The following is a 1,829-nucleotide window of genomic DNA, read 5'->3' as shown; positions in this document are numbered from 1 at the left end:
AAAGAGGGAGGGGGGGGGGAGATTAAAAAAACCCCCAAAAACGCAAACAAAACAAGTAAGAGAAAACACTTTATAATAATAATATATAACATTTATAGAGCGCATTTCCAAAAAAGTAGCTGAATGTGCTTTACATTGGAATATCCATTTTCAGAACAATTAAGCCCGTCTAATGCTACAAGAATCAACTTTTGAACCATGACCTATGACCTACCCTCTGTAAGAGGTCGAGGAGAATTTCAAAACGGGCGTTTTTCTCTTCCAGACTGTGACTGTCCGAGTCTCCATCCAGATGCTGCACCACCGTCTCCACAATCTCCAGCTGCTTGCGGTAACGCTCCAGATCCTCCCCCGGTAACTTGTGGCTCTCCTTCTCAAGGTACTCTTTGTACTGGTGAAGTAGAAAAATAAATCCACAGGTAAACTTTAAAAAAAAATATTTAAAAAAATAAATAAATAAAAAAATCAAACAATTCAAGTTCAGTTATGCATATTTTTCTCAATTTCTCATACCTCTGAGAAAAAGCTATTTCTTTCGAAATAAAAATAAAAATGCAAATAAAACTTATTTGGGCATTCCGAAAGTCCTTACCTTTTCCAACATCTTTCTCAAACAGGAAAAGAACTTCATATTCACTTATGCATTTCTGAGTTCTCCATTCATCTGACATCTCTAAGAAGAACTATTATTTTTAGTTTTAGTAGAGGTTTTACGGCGTTCGCAACTGCATAAGGTCATATGAGCGCCAGAAGATTAGAGCTGTTACAAGAGAGTAACAAACATAAAAAAGAAGGGGAGAGAAGGACAATAGATGTTTGATAAAATGATAGGAAAGAAGAAGCAAACCACACCAGAGCACCCGCCAACCACCCATCCGACATCTTTGATATAATCATAGTTATATCTTTTCTCAAATAGGAAAAGAACTTCATACTATTCACTTATGTATTCCTCACTTCTCCATTCTTCTGACATCTCTAAGAAGAACTGTTCTTTTTCCCAAATAGAAAAACAAATTCGTACTCATTAACTCTTTATCTCGGTTAGGCCGCTCCCAGAAAAACAAATTCCAATTCATTAACTCTTTATCTCCGTCAGGCCGCTCCCAGCGGCTCGCGGTCGGAACCACTGTGCTAGTGAACCGCTGACAGCGGCTCGGGCACATTCCTTTACAACGACTTCAACATCAAATTATTTTTAGGCAATTGCCGAAAACAGGTCTCTTATACCGGAAGTTCATTCATTAGATGGAGAACTATCGAAATGACCCATTTAAAGACTTTTTTTTCAGACTGGCACAATCAGTAGAAAGACCCTCAGCAACATTTTGGAGAGAGCAACAGAGCATCAATAAACATGTCTGGAGTGCAGGGATGCTGCTTCCTGAAACAATGAACCTTTCAATTATTTCATTTTTAGATTTAGCGCCAAAAAAGGCCCCCAGACGTAGTGGGTTTACCCCCCTCAGAGATAAAGAGTTAAAGTGTTCTAATCACTCCTCAAAGTGTCAAGGAAAACAAAACAGATCCCAGTCACAGATGAGGTAGGAAAAAGGCGGTGACGATGGATTGGACATACTCTCAGGAAGTCAGGCAGCTGCATAACAGAGAAAGTTTAGGATTGGAACCCACAGGGTAAGAGATCAAGGGGAAGACCGCGCGGAACCTGGAGAAGAATTGCAGAAATTGATGTACAGAAAAGTGGGATGACATGAATAACATCAAGATGTTAGCCCAGGATAGAGAAAGGTGGAAGGTGTTTGTCCGTGGCCTATACCTTGATGCAGGGCGGGAAAGTGTTTGTCCGTGGCCTATACCCTGGTGCAGGG

General features: G+C 40.2%; 1 protein-coding gene across 1 annotated transcript in view; it reads right to left on the bottom strand.

Annotated features, from left to right (window-relative positions):
• LOC101849018 (peroxisomal biogenesis factor 19) overlaps positions 1-1,829 on the bottom strand; it is a 31,021-nt gene that overhangs the window by 10,222 nt on the left and 18,970 nt on the right. The window contains exon 6 of the mRNA XM_005089882.3: positions 215-391. Within this exon, the coding sequence (XP_005089939.1) occupies positions 215-391 (177 nt within the window). The remainder of the gene's footprint in view (positions 1-214; positions 392-1,829) is intronic.

The sequence above is a fragment of the Aplysia californica genome, unplaced genomic scaffold, assembly GCF_000002075.1.
Source record: "Aplysia californica isolate F4 #8 unplaced genomic scaffold, AplCal3.0 scaffold00010, whole genome shotgun sequence".
In the NCBI taxonomy this organism is placed as follows: domain Eukaryota; kingdom Metazoa; phylum Mollusca; class Gastropoda; order Aplysiida; family Aplysiidae; genus Aplysia; species Aplysia californica.
The sequence above is the reverse complement of the archived record's forward strand: the minus strand, read 5'-3'. Positions and strand labels throughout refer to the sequence as shown.